The sequence below is a fragment of the Pelodiscus sinensis genome, chromosome 32 (genome assembly GCF_052426305.1).
Source record: "Pelodiscus sinensis isolate ZL-2025 chromosome 32, ASM5242630v1, whole genome shotgun sequence".
Lineage (NCBI taxonomy): Eukaryota > Metazoa > Chordata > Testudines > Trionychidae > Pelodiscus > Pelodiscus sinensis.
In genome coordinates, this window is record NC_143083.1 from 15098242 (window position 1) to 15115427 (window position 17186).

The 17186-nt window shown below is 69.7% G+C and overlaps 1 protein-coding gene across 2 annotated transcripts; it reads right to left on the reverse strand.

The window, feature by feature from the left end:
- Window positions 1-1711: 1711 nt before the first annotated feature.
- GRIN3B (glutamate ionotropic receptor NMDA type subunit 3B) lies at window positions 1712-15531 on the reverse strand. 2 transcript variants are annotated; one of them, XM_075902632.2, is made up of 7 exons: window positions 14759-15531; window positions 10857-11455; window positions 7837-8887; window positions 6854-6981; window positions 3052-3167; window positions 1929-2080; window positions 1712-1852 (listed from the first exon to the last, which is right to left on the reverse strand). In XM_075902632.2, exons 1-6 carry the CDS (start codon window positions 15185-15187, stop codon window positions 1971-1973), a joined length of 2433 nt encoding a protein of 810 aa, XP_075758747.2. In that variant the 5' UTR covers window positions 15188-15531; the 3' UTR covers window positions 1712-1852; window positions 1929-1970. The 2 variants fall into 2 exon arrangements, with proteins under 2 accessions (XP_075758747.2, XP_075758748.2); XM_075902633.2 differs by having other exon boundaries at window positions 6854-6999; window positions 14759-15530.
- Window positions 15532-17186: the final 1655 nt, after the last annotated feature.

Sequence of the window (17186 nt, forward strand, 5' to 3'; positions counted from 1 at the left end):
GCCAGCTGCATCCAAAATCGGCCCCGGGGGAAGGAGGGAAACGGGGGGGGGGAGTGAACAGCAGCCTCTGTTTTCAGCCCCCTTAGGATTGGGGGGCGGAGACCCGGCTTTGGTTTTACTTTTTAGTCTGGTGAAAACCTTGGCCTTTGTACATTTTATTTACGCTCCATGGCACAGCTGCAGGTAGCACGAAGAGACACTTGGAATAACGACGCTGCATCGCTCCCCGCGCTGCCCGGCCTCTCTTGGGGGGCCCCTCAGCCACAGGGGAAGGTTTGCGCAGGTTCCACTCTGCCCCATAGACACCCCCTGGGCCGCAAGGGATCCTACACCCAGCTCAGACGCCTCCCCTAGAGCCACCGCTTCTGAGAGGCCAAGAGGCGCTAGCTCCTTCCCCCCAAACAACTCTTTAACTAGGGACCGATTCTTTGGGCGGAGGCTGGGACTAACCCGAGAACTTCCCTGTGCCACGCCCGTCCCCTCTTCCTGCCTGTGGGAGGGATCTAACAGCCCCCTCCGGCACGGGGAGCAGCTGGGGGTCTCTAAGCTTGCCGTTAAGTCTAAGGAAGGCACCAGCGAGGTTGGGGGTGGGCGATTTAGGGCCTAGCTGCTCGATGGAGGAATTAATTTAAAAGGACGTGGTGAGTGAGTTGGGGCCGGTCTCCGTGCTCCAGTGACAGCCCCTGAGTGGAGGTGAGACGCGAAGGGGAACAGCAGCCGGTTTTCCAGAGGCGCCCACGTCCCGTTACCTGCCCTCGTTCTTCTCGGCCACGGGCTTAAGGGGCAGCAGGCGGCTGTTCTTGGGGGGGCCCAGGGCTGCCACCAGCTCACTCTTGCGCACCAGGGCTGCTCTCAGCTGGTCCCTGATGGCCTGGATCCGGCCCTCCAGCTCCCGGAGCTCGTGCTCGTGGGTCTCTAGGGGGGGCCCCTTGCCGTTTGCGCAGGGCGCTGCCTCTGTGCTGAAATGCACGCGCCGGGCGGCTTTCCTGAGGTTGTTCCAGGCGGGCTGGTGGGCGTCTGGGCCGGGGGCCTCCTGGCTCCTCTGGATATTGCACCTTGGGAGTGAAGCGGGCGGAGGGTGAGGAGAGCCGGCGGGGCAGAGGCCACCGGCCCGGCCAGCTCTGCGCCCTCCCCGAGGGGCCAGGTGCTTGGGCCGCGGCGGCCACCTGGGGCACTAGAGCCGGGGTGCAAGCGGCCCCCTGGAAGCCGCAGAGGAAGCGGGCTTGGCCGGGCTCGCTACCTTCTCTCTAGTCGCAGCTTGCGGGTTTTCTGCTCCTCGCAGCCCACGTTCAGCGCCCGGTGGATTTTCTGTGGAGCACAGCGGAGGAGAGGGATCAGACACGGGGCCGGGGCCAGGCCTTCTCGGCGGGGCATCGTCCCTAGGGCGCCCACAGACGGGAGTCAGTGGAAGCCAGAGCTGGGTGGCGGCAGAGGGGGCAGGGGTAATGGTGTACGGGCTGGGCCCTGCGTTGCAGGGGGCTGTGCTGTGTCCCACGCAGGCGATGCCGGAGAGAAGCAAGGGGCAGGGGGGCAGAATGACTAGCAAGAAATCCTCAGCCCAGCACCGCTGCCCCGGGCGAGGGGGCTCGGCTGGCGCTGACCGTTACGCCCCCGGGGAGGGAGGGGAAGGCAGGCGCTACCCAGGCAGCATCAATCCAAAGCCCGGGGGGGGGGGGGCTGCTCTCACCTGGCTGGTGTGCAGCCAGTAGTTGAATTTCTTCTTCCGCCGGATGCGGGGCAGGAGCAGGTGGTAGAAGACGTGCTCCCCCAGGGAGGTGAGCAGGGAGCCGCAGAGCCCGATGCAGAGCAGCACGAAGAGCCCGGAGAAGTGGTAGATGCCCATCTGCAGCGTCTGGAGGGGGGATGGGATTAGCCAGGGGTGGGGCAGGCTCTGGGGCAGCCCCCCCCCCCCCGCCCGGCGCCCTCACCTCGGTGACGGCGAAGACGCGCTTGCCGCAGGGCACCATCTTCTACCACTTGTCATGCAGCAGGTCCATGAAGCCGGCGGACTTGTAGCGGCTGATGAACTCGGAGAGGTTGGAGGTGAGGGGCGAGTTCTGGGGCAGGCCGATGCCGTAGCCTGGGGGGGGGGACAGAAGCGGCGGGTGGGGAGCCAGTAGACCCGGGCTCTGTTCCCAGGCCCCTGGGACTGTGGGCAGGTCGGGGCCCCGCCCCCCATTGCGCTTGAGGGGTAAAGCTCAGCTCGCGCCAGGCGCTAGAACCCAATTAACACCAGCCCTGGGGTGCTGCCCCTCCAGCCCCCATCACGGCTGAGCCGCGGGAGGGGCTGGTCTCCCCTCCCAAGACGGAGGCAAGGCCACAAGAGCCGGGCTCCGAACCCGGCTGGTCTCCTCAAAGAGCTTGCACCCCATTGACCTACCCCCCCGGGCACCCCAGGAGCGGCTCCGCCAGAGGCCGTGGCACCCAGGAGCCCTCATGGGCCCTCAGCAGAGGCAGGGCAGCCCTGTGGCGTCCAGCGGCTCGCCTGGCCTGGCAGGGACCATGGCTCCTCCCCTGCCGACGGGGCTGCCTTGTTCCCCGGGGCCCTGCCCCGCCGCAGCCGGGCAGGCGAGAGCGCGGCGCCTTCGTCTGCCTCCCCCTGGCTCCGGCGCGGCAGCCGCGCTCACGAGGAGCCAGTCGCCCGGCTGCGCTGGAGGAGATTGGAGGAGGCGGGGGGGGAGCCACGAGGGAAAGCGGGAGGCTTTGCTCACTCTCGGCCAACCCAAGGCCACGGTGCACGTGGCACCCTCATGCTCCAGGGCGCTGGCTAGCGGCCCGTGGGGGGTCAGGAAGGACGCCCGACATCCGCTGGGCTCGGTGCGGGGCTGCCACGCCCCGGGGTTCCTCTGCGCAGCGATGGCTCAAGGACTCTTGCTCTGGAGGCTGCCCCGCGGGGAGCTAGTGCAGGGCCACGGGCGCCTGGAGACCGCGGAGCCACCGGGCACTAAAGCTGCCGTCCCACGCGCCCAGTGCCCCCTTCGCCTTGGGCGGGCCCGTGCGCTCAGACCTTGGGCAGGAGGCCACGGGAACCGGCCCCCGGCTGCGGCTCACCTTCGATCGCAAACGGCTTCCCCACCGTGAGCAGCTTGCAGTCCGAGTCGATGGTGACCTCGTACTCCAGCAGGGATTTGTCCATGATAAAGGCGTTGAGTTTGGGGGGCTCGGTCCTGGCCAAGGGAGCAGAGGGGAGAGGCTGAGGGGCTGGATTCGCCTTCCCCGGCACCCACCAATTACAAGCAAGGCTAGTGGCGGTGGGCAGGCTGTTGGGGACGTGCTGGCCTCCTGCAGCACAGCCTCTCCCAGCAGGGGGCGCTGTGGGGCCTGAGGCAAGGTACCTCTCCCAGCAGGGGGCGCCGCGGGGCCTGGGGCAGTGCGTCTCTCCCAGCAGGGGGCGCTGCGGGGCCTGGGGCAGTGCGTCTCTCCCAGCAGGGGGCGCTGCAGGGGCCTGAGGCAAGGTGCCTCTCCCAGCAGGGGGCGCCGCGGGGCCTGGAGCAGTGCGTCTCTCCCAGCAGGGGGCGCTGCAGGGGCCTGAGGCAAGGTGCCTCTCCCAGCAGGGGGCGCTGCGGGGCCTGAGGCAGTGCGTCTCTCCCAGCAGGGGGCGCCGCGGGGCCTGGAGCAGTGCGTCTCTCCCAGCAGGGGGGCGCTGCGGGGCTTGAGGCAAGGTGCCTCTCCCAGCAGGGGGCGCCGCGGGGCCTGGGGCAGTGCGTCTCTCCCAGCAGGGGGCGCTGCAGGGGCCTGAGGCAAGGTGCCTCTCCCAGCAGGGGGCGCTGCAGGGGCCTGAGGCAAGGTGCCTCTCCCAGCAGGGGGCGCCGCGGGGCCTGGAGCAGTGCGTCTCTCCCAGCAGGGGGCGCTGCGGGGCCTGAGGCAAGGTGCCTCTCCCAGCAGGGGGCGCTGCGGGGCCTGAGGCAGTGCGTCTCTCTCAGCAGGGGGCGCTGCGGGGCCTGAGGCAAGGTACCTCTCCCAGCAGGGGGGGCGCCACGGGGCCTGAGGCAGTGTGTCTCTCCTAGCAGGGGGCGCCGCGGGGCCTGGGGTAGTGCGTCTCTCCCAGCAGGGGGGGCGCCACGGGGCCTGGGGCAGTGCGTCTCTCCCAGCAGGGGGCGCCGCGGGGCCTGGGGCAGTGCGTCTCTCCCAGCAGGGGGCGCCGCGGGGCCTGGGGCAGTGCGTCTCTCTCATCAGGGGGCGCCGTGGGGCCTGGGGCAGTGCTTCTCTCCCAGCAGGGGGCGCCGCGGGGCCTGGGGCAGTGCGTCTCTCCCAGCAGGGGGCGCCGCGGGGCCTGAGGCAGTGCGTCTCTCCCAGCAGGGGGCGCTGCAGGGGCCTGAGGCAAGGTGCCTCTCCCAGCAGGGGGCGCCGCGGGGCCTGGGGCAGTGCGTCTCTCCCAGCAGGGGGCGCCGCGGGGCCTGGGGCAGTGCGTCTCTCCCAGCAGGGGGTGCTGCGGGGCCTGAGGCAGTGCGTCTCTCCCAGCAGGGGGCGCCGTGGGGCCTGGGGCAATGCGTCTCTCCCAGCAGGGGGCGCTGCGGGGCTTGAGGCAAGGTGCCTCTCCCAGCAGGGGGCGCCGCGGGGCCTGGGGCAGTGCATCTCTCCCAGCAGGGGGCGCCGTGGGGCCTGGGGCAGTGCGTCTCTCCCAGCAGGGGGCGCCGCGGGGCCTGAGGCAAGGTACCTCTCCCAGCAGGGGGCGCCGTGGGGCAGTGCATCTCTCCCAGCAGGGGGCGCCGTGGGGCCTGGGGCAGTGCATCTCTCCCAGCAGGGGGCGCCGTGGGGCCTGGGGCAGTGCGTCTCTCCCAGCAGGGGGCGCCGCGGGGCCTGGGGCAGTGCATCTCTCCCAGCAGGGGGCGCCGCGGGGCCTGAGGCAAGGTGCCTCTCCCAGCAGGGGGCGCCGCGGGGCCTGGGGCAGTGCGTCTCTCCCAGCAGGGGGCGCCGCGGGGCCTGAGGCAAGGTGCCTCTCCCAGCAGGGGGCGCCGCGGGGCCTGGGGCAGTGCGTCTCTCCCAGCAGGGGGCGCTGTGGGGCCTGGGGCAGTGCGTCTCTCCCAGCAGGGGGCGCCTGGGGCAGTGCGTCTCTCCCAGCAGGGGGCGCTGCGGGGCTTGGGGCAGTGCGTCTCTCCCAGCAGGGGGCGCCGCGGGGCCTGGGGCAGTGCGTCTCTCCCAGCAGGGGGCGCTGCAGGGGCCTGAGGCAAGGTACCTCTCCCAGCAGGGGGCGCCGCGGGGCCTGGGGCAGTGCGTCTCTCCCAGCAGGGGGCGCCGTGGGGCCTGGGGTAGTGCGTCTCTCCCAGCAGGGGGCGCTGCGGGGCTTGAGGCAAGGTGCCTCTCCCAGCAGGGGGCGCCGCGGGGCCTGGGGCAGTGCATCTCTCCCAGCAGGGGGCGCCGCGGGGCCTGGGGCAGTGCATCTCGCCCAGCAGGGGGCGCTGCATCTCTCCCAGCAGGGGGCGCTGCAGGGGCCTGAGGCAAGGTACCTCTCCCAGCAGGGGGCGCCGCGGGGCCTGGGGCAGTGCATCTCTCCCAGCAGGGGGCGCCGCGGGGCCTGAGGCAAGGTGCCTCTCCCAGCAGGGGGTGCCGCGGGGCCTGGGGCAGTGCATCTCTCCCAGCAGGGGGCGCCACGGGGCCTGGGGCAGTGCGTCTCTCCCAGCAGGGGGCGCCGCGGGGCTTGAAGCAAGGTGCCTCTCCCAGCAGGGGGCGCCGCGGGGCCTGAGGCAGTGCGTCTCTCCCAGCAGGGGGCGCCGTGGGGCCTGGGGCAGTGCGTCTCTCCCAGCAGGGGGCGCTGCGGGGCTTGAGGCAAGGTGCCTCTCCCAGCAGGGGGCGCCGCGGGGCCTGGGGCAGTGCATCTCTCCCAGCAGGGGGCGCCGCGGGGCCTGGGGCAGTGCGTCTCTCCCAGCAGGGGGCGCCGCGGGGCCTGGGGCAGTGCGCCTCTCCCAGCGGGAGGCGCTGCGGGGCCTGGGGCAGTGCGTCTCTCCCAGCAGGGGGCGCTGCGGGGCCTGGGGCAGTGCGCCTCTCCCAGCGGGAGGCGCTGCGGGGCCTGGGGCAGTGCGTCTCTCCCAGCAGGGGGCGCTGCGGGGCCTGGGGCAGTGCGTCTCTCCCAGCAGGGGGCGCCGCGGGGCCTGGGGCAGTGCGTCTCTCCCAGCAGGGGGCGCCGTGGGGCCTGGGGCAGTGCGTCTCTCCCAGCAGGGGGCGCTGCAGGGCCTGGGGCAGTGCGCCTCTCCCAGCAGGGGGCGCTGCGGGGCCTGGGGCAGTGCGTCTCTCCCAGCAGGGGGCGCTGCGGGGCCTGGGGCAGTGCGTCTCTCCCAGCAGGGGGCGCCGAGGGGCCTGGGGCAAGGCACTGAGGGCAGGTCGCCCACAACTTCACTCTTTGCCTTTACAGAAGCGGCCGCTCATCTCTGCGGCGCTAGGACAAGGGTGGGCAAGATCCGGCCTCAGGCCGCCCCGCCGGGACCCTCGGGCACAGAGCAGCCCCCCGGCGCTGCAAGCAGCTGGCTGCCCCTTTTGCTCCCCGCTCCAGGTGCCGGGGGGGGGGGGAGAGATTGGGCTGGGGGGGGCAGCATGGGGAGCCTCCCCACCTCCCAGCCAGACAGGCACAGGGAGCAGCCTGGTGCTGCCTCGGGGTCCCGCAGGGCTCTGGCTGGGTAAGCGCCTCCTGCCCAGAGGCCTCGGGCACCCCAGCCCCTCCCCGTCTCTCTGCCCTAGGTCACCCCCGGAGCCCTCTACACCCCCCCCCTTAGGTCACAACACACACCAGGCCCTGCACCCGGGCCCCTCGGCCCCTGCCCCAGCTCACGACCCCCCCTTACAGACCCCGCCCCCCACACCTCAGTCCCCTCCCCCGAGCTCCCTTCTGCACCAGCCTCTGCCCCAGCCCCCCACCTACTTGAGCATGGTGACCCCGGCGGGCGTGGTGGGGACGCTGTGACGCCGCATGTACTCGTGCATTTCGGGGAAGCTCTTCTTGATGTACTCCTCGGCGCTGCTCTCCCACACCGTGCCGAAGCGGAAGCCCTGCGAGGGGTGGTGCAGCTGCAGAGAGGACCGAGCGTGCGGCTTGCAAACGCCTCCGCAGGGCGGGGGGCCCGGGGATCAGAGCCGCGAGCCCCACGTGCCATTCAGCGCCCCTCCCCGGCACCGCCCGGCGAGCACCAGCCCCCCCCCATGGCACCAGGGCTCAGGTGTCCGTGTCTCCTCCCTTAGCGCCACGCACACAAGGCGAGAGGCCGGTGGCTGCCCTGGCGCTCCGGGAGCCATGTGGCAGCACCACGGGCTGCCTGGACAGAGGGACGGCCAGGCCAGACATGGGGGGGACGGACCAAGCAGCCAGCCAGGCCAACGCAGTTCAGAAGGCTGAGCAAGTGCAAGGGGGTTTGCCCCTCCCCCCCTTGCCCACACGACCACTGCCGGGATGCAGCCACCTCTGGGGTGGAGCTCGCGCGCAGCCAGTGGCGGCAGTGCAGGACAGGCCCCAGTGGGGAACGGCCGGGGAGAGGCAGACGCCCCCCCGACTGGAATCTGGCCAGGCCCCCCCGGCTGACGGGGAAAGGACCCTGGGGGTTCAGACTGCAAGCGGACCGGAGCCCAGAGATGCCCTTGAGGACTCCGCTCCATTTTACACCCTCCCCCTTCCGCGCTCAGGAGCAGCCAGCTGGGAAAACGGGCGGGGGGGGGCTCGACAGGGCCCACGTGGCGGAGATTCGAAAGGCCTGGCGCTAATGATGCTGTCGGGAGCGGGCAGTGACTGGTAGGGGCCACAGGCAACTGGGATGCAGCGGGCAAGGGGACCAGCGTGGGGAGGAGAGGCCGGCACCTGCCCCCCCTCCCCGGATCCCTCCCGCCTCCGAGGCAGCGCCACAGGCCTCCCACCTTGGGGTCGTGGATCCCCGAGAGCTCCTCGAAGGTCTTCTCCCCCACCATGACGGCGGCCAGGTTGGCCGTGTAGCTGGAGAGGACCAGGAGGCAGAAGATGGCCCAGAGGTTCATGAGGAAGCGGCCGGTGCAGCACTTGGGCGTCTTGCTGGAGACGGTGCGCCCGAAGAGGATGGCGTAGCACAGGTTGAGGGCGGAGGAGTAGGAGAAGATCTTCATGCGGTTGCGCCCGTGCGGGGTCATGCCGTAGGGGCTCTTCCACTCGTAGAGGGTCAGGAAGAGCGCCGTCAGGTGCAGGGCCACGAAGATGCCCACCCACATGGTCCAGTGCAGGGGCCACATGAAGGCGCCGATGGGCGAGGCCGTGTCCTTGGTCCGCACGAGGATGCCCAGGCTGGTGGAGAAGAAGGGGCTGGTGAAGTCGATGACTTTGCTCCTGGCCGAGTTGATGCTGAAGGAGGTGACGGCCATGTGTGCCGTGCCGCTCAGCAGGTCCCCCACCAGCCCCGTCCACTGCCCGTTCTTCCAGGCCCCGTACTTGCCGTCGCCGACGATGTAGAGGTCGAAGTCGAAGGGCAGGTCCTCGGCCAGCTTCTCCAGCAGGTCGATGCAGTAGCCGTAGCAGCACTTCCTGTGCGCCCGCGGCACCGAGCCGTTCCCGGCGCCCAGCGCCTCGAAGAGGGCGTCCAGCACGGCCGAGTCGTTGGTGTGCGGGTCCAGGCACAGCTGCCCGGCCGGGCAGCTCCCGTCCTCGTCCGCCTCCCGCGTGAAGACAAACGGGTGCTCCACCAGCGTCACCACCCGCAGCTTCGCCCGCGCCAAGCCGCCCCCGTCGCCCGGGCTCTTGGGCTGCCGCTTGCTCTGCCAGAAGCCCTCCTCCACCGCCAGCCGGCCGTCCCGCCAGCTGCCCACCGTCACCCAGCTGGGCTCCCCCAGCGAGTCGCGCAGCAGGCTCCAGATCCGGTAGTGGCGCTCGGTGTGCACCAGCGAGGTGTTCTGCACCCACACCCGCCCCGTCCGCCCCTGGAACGACGTGTTGGCCAGGAACCTGCCGGGGGGAGGAAGCATGAGCCCCGGACGTCCCCGGGGCGGGGAGCCGAGCACAGAGGGAGACGGAGACAGGGAGTCGCGCGGGACAGGAGCAGGGGAGCTGATCGAGCCGCCATGCGGCCAGGACAGGCGGGGCATTGGACGGAGGTGAAATTGGCGAGATTTCGGAGACCCGAGGGGCTCAGGGAAACACGGGGCTTCTCGCCCTTTTCTGCCCCGATCTCCATCAGCTGGGCTCCCACCAGGAGCTGCCCCCGCCCAGAGAACCACCAGGGGTGGGCAGGTGGGTCACGACCCCCAGGCTAAAAGCCCCCTGCTCTCCAGAACCCCAAAGAGGCAGCTCCCAGAACCCCAAAGAGGCCTGCCCCGCTCTGGTTCCACTCGCCAAATCGAGGAGTTTGCTTCGGTCGACCGGTTCCCCGGAGCAGAGGTTTGCTTGGGGAGGCCCCGAACTGAAGGTTTTAGAGAGTGCAGGGCAGGTCTGGGAACCCTGTGGCAGTGTCTGTGACCTGGATACAAGGGCCAGTGACTCCCAGGCTGGCAGGTGGGGACACCCAGGCCCTGCGTGTACAGGGAGCAGCGCTGCAGAGGCGTGTGCTGGTGCACGCCTGCCCACGCGTTACTTTGCATGTCAGACCGGACATGCGACCCGGCAGGACCGCTGGGTGTGGCGGGGGGGACGTGTCTACATCTAAAGCAGCTGGCCCATTAGTGAGGCTGGTAATAGGAATCCAGTGTCATGCTCCAGGGCCGAGTGCTGGGAGGGTCAGGAAGGGACCCGGCCGGAGCTGGCCAGCTGCCTCCTCTTAGCAGAGTCTTATCTCGGTAACAGCAGCTTCCTGGTGGCGTTACCCAGAGATTTAAAGCGACATCGTCTCTCTTCCCAGAGCGCGTCTGCACGGCCCCAGACTCTTGCTGAAATGGTCAGAGCCTGACCAGATGGGCTGATCTTCCAAGAGGCAGCATGACCTAGTGCTCAGAGCACAGGACCGAGTCAGGAGACCTGGGTCCTAATTCCAGCTTTGCTGCTGCTTTGCTGTATTGACCTTGGGCAAGTGATTGTTGGTGCCTCCGTTTCCCCATTTGTATGACAATAAAATTCCCTTCCCCCACCCCCTGACAGAGGGGTCACTTTGTTAATTAGTGCCGTAGCAGAGGAGGGCAAGGAATTTGCATAGAACCATAGAACTGGAAGAGACCTCAGAAAGTCATCAAGTCCAGCCCCTGCTCTAGGCAGGACCAATCCCAACTAAATCAACCCAGCCAGGGCTTTGTCAAGCCGAGACTTAAACACCTCTAGGGATGGAGACTCCACCCCCTCCCCAGGGAACCCATCCCAGGGCTTCCCCGCCCTCCTAGTGAAATAGTTTTTCCTAATATCCAACCTGGACCTCTCCCACCGCAACTTGAGCCCATTGCTCCTTGTTCTGCCATCTCACTACTGAGAACAGCCTCTCTCAGTTACGACAGCAACTGCTTCTTTCCCAGCGATCACAAAGCACTTTAGGGCGGAGGGCAGTACTGCGATCCCCTTCGTACAGAGGGGGAAACTGAGGCACATGGCGGGGCGGTGACATGCCCAAGGTCACCCGGCCAGTCAGCAGCAGAGCCAGGAATAGACGGGAAGTCTCCTGCGGCCCGGCCCAGTGCTCTGAGGTGCCTCATCGTGAGCCCGTCTGACAGCCCTAGAGTCACAGACTTTTTAAGGCCAAAATGGCCCATTACAACTCTCTGGGGCCAAGCTGCTGTGTAGCACAGGCCAGAGAAACTGAGGCACAGGGCGGGGCTGCGGGGGGGTCACCCTGCAGGTCAGCATTCAGGCCAGAGACAGAACCCAGTTCTCCTGCCCCGGTGAGCGCCAGCCCCCGGACAGCACGTCCGTCTGCTCAGAGAGACGCCAATAGCCCGGCAGGGGGTGGGTGACAGGGACACTGGCCCGGGAGTCCTGGGGTGGGGTCCCCGCTTACCTGGAGAGGTAGCGGCCCGAGGACTCGGAGCCCTCCACAGGCTGGTCGTTGCAGTTCCCCAGGCTCTGGGGCAGCGCCAGGTCGGGCCGGACGTACACGGCGCTGGAGACAGCTCGGGATACCAGCTCCACCGCGTCCTGGACGAAGTGCTCCAGCGAGGGGCGCTGCACCTCCCCGTACGCCAGCAGCCCCACGGGCAGCCCCTCCGTGGGCAGCTCGTCCACGCTCAGCGGGTGCCCCAGCATCCAGTGGACGTCCTGCGGCGCCAGCCCGGCCTCCGAGGCCGCCCTGACCACCAGCCGCGAGAGCCGGGCGCCGCAGCCGAAGAGCAGCACCGGGCTGGCCAGCGCCCTGAGCTGCTCCGAGTGCTGGCGGAGGTAGCGGCTGGCGCCAGGCTCGTCCAGGTAGCTCAGGTCCAGGACGGTCCTCAGGGCCAGGTCGGTGCGGCTGGTCCAGAAGGCCAGGAAGCCGGAGACGTCCCAGGCGTGGCACAGCACCAGGGTGACCTCATGCCAGTCGCTGGCGTGGAGGGTACTGGCCAGCACGTCCACCAGGGTCTCCAGGGGGCTCCCCCGGGCCATGTGCAGGTGGAAGGGATTCTGCAACCCAGAGAGGCGGGGCGGGGCGCTCGCTTACTGGGCTATGGGGGGCAGCTGAAATCGCGCCCCGCTAGGTGCTGCACCTGGACATCTCGTAGGGACAGCCCAGCCCCGCAGAGCTTGGAACAGGGGGGGGCAATTATTTTTGATGGGGGGGGGACATGCCAAGATTTTGGTGAGTGGTCAAGGGCCGCTCTGTTCTAGGGAGGGGCTGCCGGGTAGTGGATGGAGGTTGGATGCAGAGGGCAGCTTGGGGTGGGGAAGAGGGTGCGGGGTGTGAGAGGGAGTTTGGGAGGAGGTGTGACCAGGCCAGGGGGCTGGGGTGCAGGGTCCCGGCGGGTATGGGCAGAGGAGAGGGTTCTGGCCTGGGGGAGGGGTGTAGAGAGGCTTTGGGTGGTGACCTTGGGGAGGGGCTGAGGTGCCAAGTGCAGGGACTTACCTAGGTGGTACCCGGCCAGCAGCCCAACGGGACCCTCTCCCAACTCCCTGCCTGCCGCAGCCCAGAGCTCAGAGCAGCCGGGGCTGCTCCCGGCCTCAGGGTCCTGGCTGGCGGGCACGGGCCAGACTGAAAGGCTTGGAGGGCCACATGCGGCCCGTGGGCCGTATATTGCCCGGCCCGTGGGCCGTATATTGCCCGGCCCGTGGGCCGTATATTGCCCGGCCCAGCTTAGAACCTCAGTGTCCACCTCAAGGCGTTGCCCCTCCTCTGCCCTTGGGCTGCACTTTCCTCCCCTCGAGCTCCCAGGGACGGCGTGACAGGGCACCGTTAGGGCGGCGGTGCTCAGTGGCCGAGGGGACGGGGCTGAACACGCCCAGCGCCCTCCCGTGCTGCACTGGGACCCCGCAGAGTCGCGCCCCCGCCGCACAGCGCCCCCTACTGCCTGCGCCCTTCCCCAGCTGAATTGACCAGAGAGCCTTTGCCCTTCCTGCCCCCCGCTCAGCCGTAGCCCCAGTTTGCAGAAGGGGGGCTGCTGTGGGCAGGGGAATCGGGGAGGAGAGGAGGCCGGTGCGCTGATGGGCTCTTTGGTGGGGGAGGGGGGCATTTATCTCTGCGGGGCTCTGGCCAGCTGGCTTTACGGGCCTTTAAATCTAAACAGCACAAGCCGCTTGGGTCACCCGTGTCCGGTTTGGAACTGGCCCGTACGTGGGGGGAGGGTGTGAAAGCCCCCCCCGGGGCCCCAAGCAAGCAGGCTCTGGACAGCCGGGTGAAGGCAGGAGCTGCCCGCGCCTCCCCCCATGCTGCTCCCTCTTGGAGCCCCCCTTGCCCAAGCCCCTGCTGGGTGAACGAGGGGGCTTTGGCCTCCCTGACCCCCGAAATCCAACGCCTGCCAGTTGGCGGAGGAAATGGGCAGGGAGGCGAGTGGCCAGGAGCGGGCTCGGGGGGCAAGCGCTCAAAGAGGAGACAGCTCCTCAGGGGCTCTGGCTCTGCTCCCAGTCACACGAGGGGGGGGGGCTCGCACGCTTTGCTGGGCATTGGGGAGCCTTTGCCAAAAGGGAAGCTCTGCAAGGGGGACCCCTGAGCTCCACCCACAGAGTGGCCCACCCGGCGCTGAGATGCAGCCCCTCTGGGGGGGAGCGGGCTGCTGTGTCACAGCAGAAAGCAACGCCGCAGCCAGCCGAAGGCTGCCAAAGGGAAGGTGGGAGGGTAGCATGGAAATGGCTAAAAATGTGGCAGGGACACAGAGCAGCAGCACCGCACACACAGACAGACAGACAGACAGACACACAGACAGACAGACATAGACACAGACAGACACAGACACACAGACAGAGACAGAGAGACACAGAGACACAGAGAGACACAGACACAGACACACAGACACAGACACACATAGACACACATAGACACAGACAGACAGACACACAGACACAGACAGAGACACACATAGACACAGACAGACACAGACACACAGACACACAAACCCCACCTCTCTCGCGCTCCCTGGAGCGACCCCCCTGCCACACAAGCAGCCCACTACTGAAGAGCTGCCAATGTGGATCATTAACTATTTCAGGACCAGGGCTCTGCGGAGCCAGGCATTAGGAACCTAGAGCAGCCCACAGGCCCATCTTGCCCGGCGTCCTGGCTGCCGACAGTGGCCACGGCCGGTGCCCCAGGGGAGGGACCAGACTGGGGAAGCAGGAAGTGTTCCCAGCTCTCGGGCCCTGGGGCTCGCCCACAGGCTCAGCGTCCCCCTGGCTGCCACGTGGGGGCTGGAAGGAATTTCCCCCCAGACACTGGCGCTGGCAGAAAACCAGGGGGCTTTGCCTTCCCCTGCAGGACACGCCCCGGGCCACTGGCTGGTCCCGGTGCCAGCGCTGGGTTCTCTGGGGCGTGAGGCTCTGGACACGAGGGAGAGCAACTCGGCCAGAGCTCTGGGGTCTGATGGGGGGCGGGGGGCGGCTCTGGGGTCTGATGGGGGGTGGGGGGCGGCTCTGGGGTCTGATGGGGGGCGGCTCTGGGGTCTGACGGGGGGCGGGGGGCGGCTCTGGGGCCTGCGATGCGAGGTCAGGCCAGGCCATTCCAAGGGGCCTTCAGGCCTGAAACCCTAAACCAGGGGCCTCAGACGGGACATGCCCCCTTCACGCTGCGGGAACCGGCCCGTGGCCAGAAGCCCCGACTGGGAGGGTCGGGTCGGTCCTGCCTCGGGCAGGGGGCTGGGCCCGCTGGCCCCTGAGGTCTCAGCCAGCCCTGGGACTCTCTGCTGGAACCTGGCGCCTCCCGCCCAACCCGACAGCCCTGCCCCAGAACTAGACACCGGCCCATCCGCAGCTCGGGGGGTAAAGCGCAAAGCACCCGGAGCTCTTGGGCGGCTGAGCCGCTTCCCAGCCCGCGGGAGCCAGGCCGGAGCTGGGGCAGGACGCCGGGACCCCCGGGAGCCAGGAGCGCCGCCTTCAAGCTGCTGGGCTGGGCACGGAGCTGAGAAATCCCCCCCCCCCGACTCTTCATCCCCAGCCCCCCAGCACGCGCAGCCCTTCCGCTCCGGGGGCAGGGCCGGGATCTGCAGCCAGGGGTCTCCGCTGCTCCCTCCTTGCCCCCCCTTCAAACAGTCCCAACAACCCCCCCCCTCCCCCCGCAGCTGCCGCCCGGCCCCGCCCCGCCCCGGGGCTGCAGACCCGCCTGGCCCGTGCGGCGGAGGAGCGAAAAGTCCCAGACTCCAGGCTGGGAGTCGAAGGGGCTGCAGCTCCCCCCCCCCAAGCCCCTTCCAGCCAGCAGGGGGCTGCCCCCCCCACTCCGCTTTGCAAGGGGGCAGGGCCCGGCCCAGGGGCTGCTGCCCCCCACCTGTTGCGCGGCCCCCTCACCTGGGTGCCGGCGGGCGCGGGCGGCTGCAGCTCCGAGAGGCTGAGGACCGGGATCTCCAGGCTGGCGGCGAGGAAGCCCAGCAGCAGCAGCTCCTCCCGGGCCCGCGGGAAGGCCAGCACGGCCGCCACCCCGCGCCCCACCAGCGCCTGGCAGAGCCAGCGAGCCAGCGAGCCCGGGTCCCTCTCGCGGGGCGCCCCGGGCAGCAGCTCCAGGCTCAGGTTGTAGGGGAGGCGGCTGGCCCGGCCGGCCCTGGCCAGGGCGCTGCGCCCCCGGCTCTGCGCGCCCCCCGCGGGCAGCAGCGCGCCCAGGCGCACCGCGTGGCCGGCCCGGGCCAGGACGTGGCAGGGCTGCGGGTGCCCCTGGCCGGGGGCCGGCAGGAGGCTGCCCGCCACCCCCGCGCACAGCCAGAGCGCCCGCAGCAGCTCCATGGCACGGCCGGGGCGCCCGGCGGGGCTAGGGCGGCGCGCAGGACGGAGCCATGGGGCCCGGGGGGAGGCTGGGCCGGCGGAGCGGCTGCCGGGATCCCCTGGCAGGGCTGCGGGCTGCCATGAGCGTCTGCGGCAGCGAGCGCGGGATGGGGGGAGCTGGCTGCAAAATGGGGCAGGGGCCGGAGGGACGCCGCTGGCCAGGGGAGAGGGACAGAAAGTGTCCCACCCAGGCGCCCCCCGGAGATACCCCCACACGCAGGGTGGAGCCCCCTTGCCCCGCCCACGTGCCCCCCCCCAGAGATATCCCCACACGCAGGGTGGAGCCCCCTTGCCCCGCCCACGTGCCCCCCCGGAGATGTCCCCCCCACACGCAGGGTGGAGCCCCCCTTGCCCCGCCCACGTGCCCCCCGGAGATGTCCCCCCCACACGCAGGGTGGAGCCCCCCTTGCCCCGCCCACGTGCCCCCCCCCCGGAGATATCCCCACACGCAGGGTGGAGCCCCCCTTGCCCCGCCCACGTGCCCCCCCGGAGATGTCCCCCCCACACGCAGGGTGGAGCCCCCCTTGCCCCGCCCACGTGCCCCCCGGAGATGTCCCCCCCACACGCAGGGTGGAGCCCCCCTTGCCCCGCCCACGTGCCCCCCCCGGAGATATCCCCACACGCAGGGTGGAGCCCCCCTTGCCCCGCCCACGTGCCCCCCCGGAGATGTCCCCCCCACACGCAGGGTGGAGCCCCCTTGCTCCGCCCACGTGCCCCCCCCCGGAGATGCCCCCACACGCTGGGTGGAGCCCCCCTTGCCCCGCCCACGTGCCCCCCCGGAGATGCCCCCCCCACACGCAGGGTGGAGCCCCCCTTGCCCCGCCCACGTGCCCCCCCGGAGATGTCCCCCCCACACGCAGGGTGGAGCCCCCCTTGCCCCGCCCACGTGCCCCCCCGGAGATGTCCCCCCCACACGCAGGGTGGAGCCCCCCTTGCCCCGCCCACGTGCCCCCCCCGGGGATGCCCCCACACGCTGGGTGGAGCCCCCTTACCCCGCCCACATGCCCCCCCCGGAGATGCCCCCCACGCAGGGTGGAGCCCCCTTGCCCCACCCACGTGCTCCCCCGGAGATGCCCCCACACGCAGGGTGGAGCCCCCTTGCCCCACCCAGGCGCCCCCCCGGAGATGCCCCCACACGCAGGGTGGAGCTGGGCTTTGCCAAGGGGTGGTAGGCGTGTGCCAAGGAGCCAGAGCAGCCTTTGCCGGGCACAGCTGGCAGCCAGCAAATGTCTCTGAAGTTCTGAGTCTGAGAAGGGATCAGAGGCCGCGGGGAGGGGCTGGGGGGGAGGGTTGGCTGGAAAAACCTAGACACTAATAACTGGACACAGCTCCCAGCCATGCGCTGACCTTGCTCTTTGGCTTTCCCCAGGGGCCTGCGGGAACCCCCGAGGGCAGATTTCCCGTCGAGACGCTGAGCCCCTGGGCTGTGAGCGCTGGCAAACACCCCGAGCACCCAGCCGAGCTGCACAATCCCACCAGGTGTGCAGGTGCCCACACAGCCGCCAGAGCTGAGCTGGTTCAGCGACTGTGCTGCTGTGCAGGGGGCAGTTACCCTGACGCTGCTGCGTCTCTGGAGGAGAGCAGAGGATCTGCCCAGCAGGACGGGGCAATGGCAGGAAGGGGGCATCAGAGGCATGACCAGGGACAACCCCAAGGGGGCTTCTGTGAGCCCCTGTCACACAAGCCTCTAAGTCCCAGGCACACCAGCCCCCCCCCCCCCCCCCCCCCGCTACCAACCTAAAGCACCAAGGTTCCTGCCAACCAACCTCACAGGACCGAGCTGAGCAGGGTGGGGAGGAGACCAGGCCGAGATGGACTTTAGCCTCTTGTTGCGTTCTGGGTTGAAGCCGACCCCCTGGGAAGGGACGCTGGGCAGGAGAGGCCAGGGCAGAGGCTGGTTTCTGCTGGGAGAGGGGAGGGGATGGGGAATATGCCCCGGGCTTTGGGCCCTGGACTGAGC